This window comes from Anneissia japonica, unplaced genomic scaffold, assembly GCF_011630105.1.
Source record: "Anneissia japonica isolate Jap-2015-1 unplaced genomic scaffold, ASM1163010v1 scaffold234_len1672027_cov178, whole genome shotgun sequence".
NCBI lineage: Eukaryota > Metazoa > Echinodermata > Crinoidea > Comatulida > Comatulidae > Anneissia > Anneissia japonica.
In genome coordinates, this window is record NW_022738761.1 from 1,422,952 (window position 1) to 1,424,398 (window position 1,447).

At 37.6% G+C, this 1,447-nt stretch overlaps 1 protein-coding gene across 1 annotated transcript in view; it reads right to left on the reverse strand.

Moving 5' to 3' along the window:
• The window catches only part of LOC117117698 (sodium/glucose cotransporter 4-like), a 9,928-nt gene extending 9,292 nt beyond the window's left edge, over positions 1–636 (reverse strand). The window contains exon 1 of the mRNA XM_033262089.1: positions 348–636. Within this exon, the coding sequence (XP_033117980.1) occupies positions 348–428 (81 nt within the window). The 5' untranslated portion in view covers positions 429–636. The remainder of the gene's footprint in view (positions 1–347) is intronic.
• Between the last annotated feature and the right edge of the window lie 811 nt (positions 637–1,447).

The following is a 1,447-nucleotide window of genomic DNA, read 5'->3' on the forward strand; positions in this document are numbered from 1 at the left end:
AGATGGGTATAAGAGACAGGCTTCATGACGATAAATGAAGATGTTGACAGACTGTACAGTGGCGGTGTGTGCTTAAAGTTGATGATGTTTTGACCATAGCAATCACAATGATCTGTAATCCGATACATATCATCATAAAAATATCAATCAATGAGAGGCCGATACCTTTCCAATACAATATTATTCATAAGGCAGATAGGCCTACAAATGATTTATGCTACTTTTTTAAAAGTTAGGCTTCCCCATGTCCATAAAAAAAACGAGGTATACAAAGGGTCTAAAAATTCTCATATGATTGTACGAATCATATGAGTTATCTAGACACACTTAACGGATTATCAACTTACCCAGAAACCAACACCAATCACAAATATAAAATATAATATGATGACAACAATGTCAGCGGCATTCATTCCCTCATAGGCCATTTTTCGTGAATAATACGCCGACAACGTTCTTCTGAGGGGAAAACGGAACCCAACAGCTTAACTTGTCCCTGGGGCTATCAGCAACCGTTTGATTGGTGCGTCTATATTGGATGTAAATGCATGACGGTCTTAATGGCCTGCAAGGTTCGGGACAGTCAGAAAATGTTTATTGTGTTTAGCGCTGATTTACAGTTTGGGGGCACACCCATACATCGTCGTAAATTGGAACTACTGTACTGTACTCCCGGTCGAAGGTCACAGCAATGTCGAGTTATCATCCAAAGATCTATTATCAAATGAACTATATCTAAACGTAACTAAATAAAAACAATAATTAAGATAGGCTTCAAAATTATTAATAGGCCTATCATCAATATTATTATAAGTAATATTGAATACATAGATTTTTATACAAATATCAAATTCAGTAATGAGGAAAATAGACTCCACTTCCCATATGGTGTATACACTGTTGGATGTGCAATAAATAAACAATTTTAAACAATTAGACGTTTTATCGACTGTTAATGGTCTATAGTATCTACACAATATGCGCTGAGTATATTTCCTAATATAGATAATGCTACCGCATTATGCGCCGAAGTGAAGCATCCCTCTGATGAATGAAAATCTCGGTTTGGTTGAGTGCTAATATCAGGGACTACTCCTGCTAACCAAGCATGGGCGTCGATCGGTGGGGACAGGGGGAGACGACCTCCCCACTTTTCAAAGTAGGGGGGAATCATATCAATTGTTCCCCCCCCCCCACTTTTCACTATTCTTCTATAATTAAAACCCAACTATTCAAAGTGAATGGAAAGAATAACAATTAGGCCTATGTATGACTGTCATGAATTTTGTCTGTTCACTTTTCCAAGTGCGGGTGCTTACTTCCAGACCGAAACCGAGTAAAAACGCAATTGTGTGTACATTTCGTAATCATCTCAGTAACCACTACATCGATTTTATGGGTGCAACAGTTATCAGAGGCTAAATTTATTGTGAAAACAATGTACTGT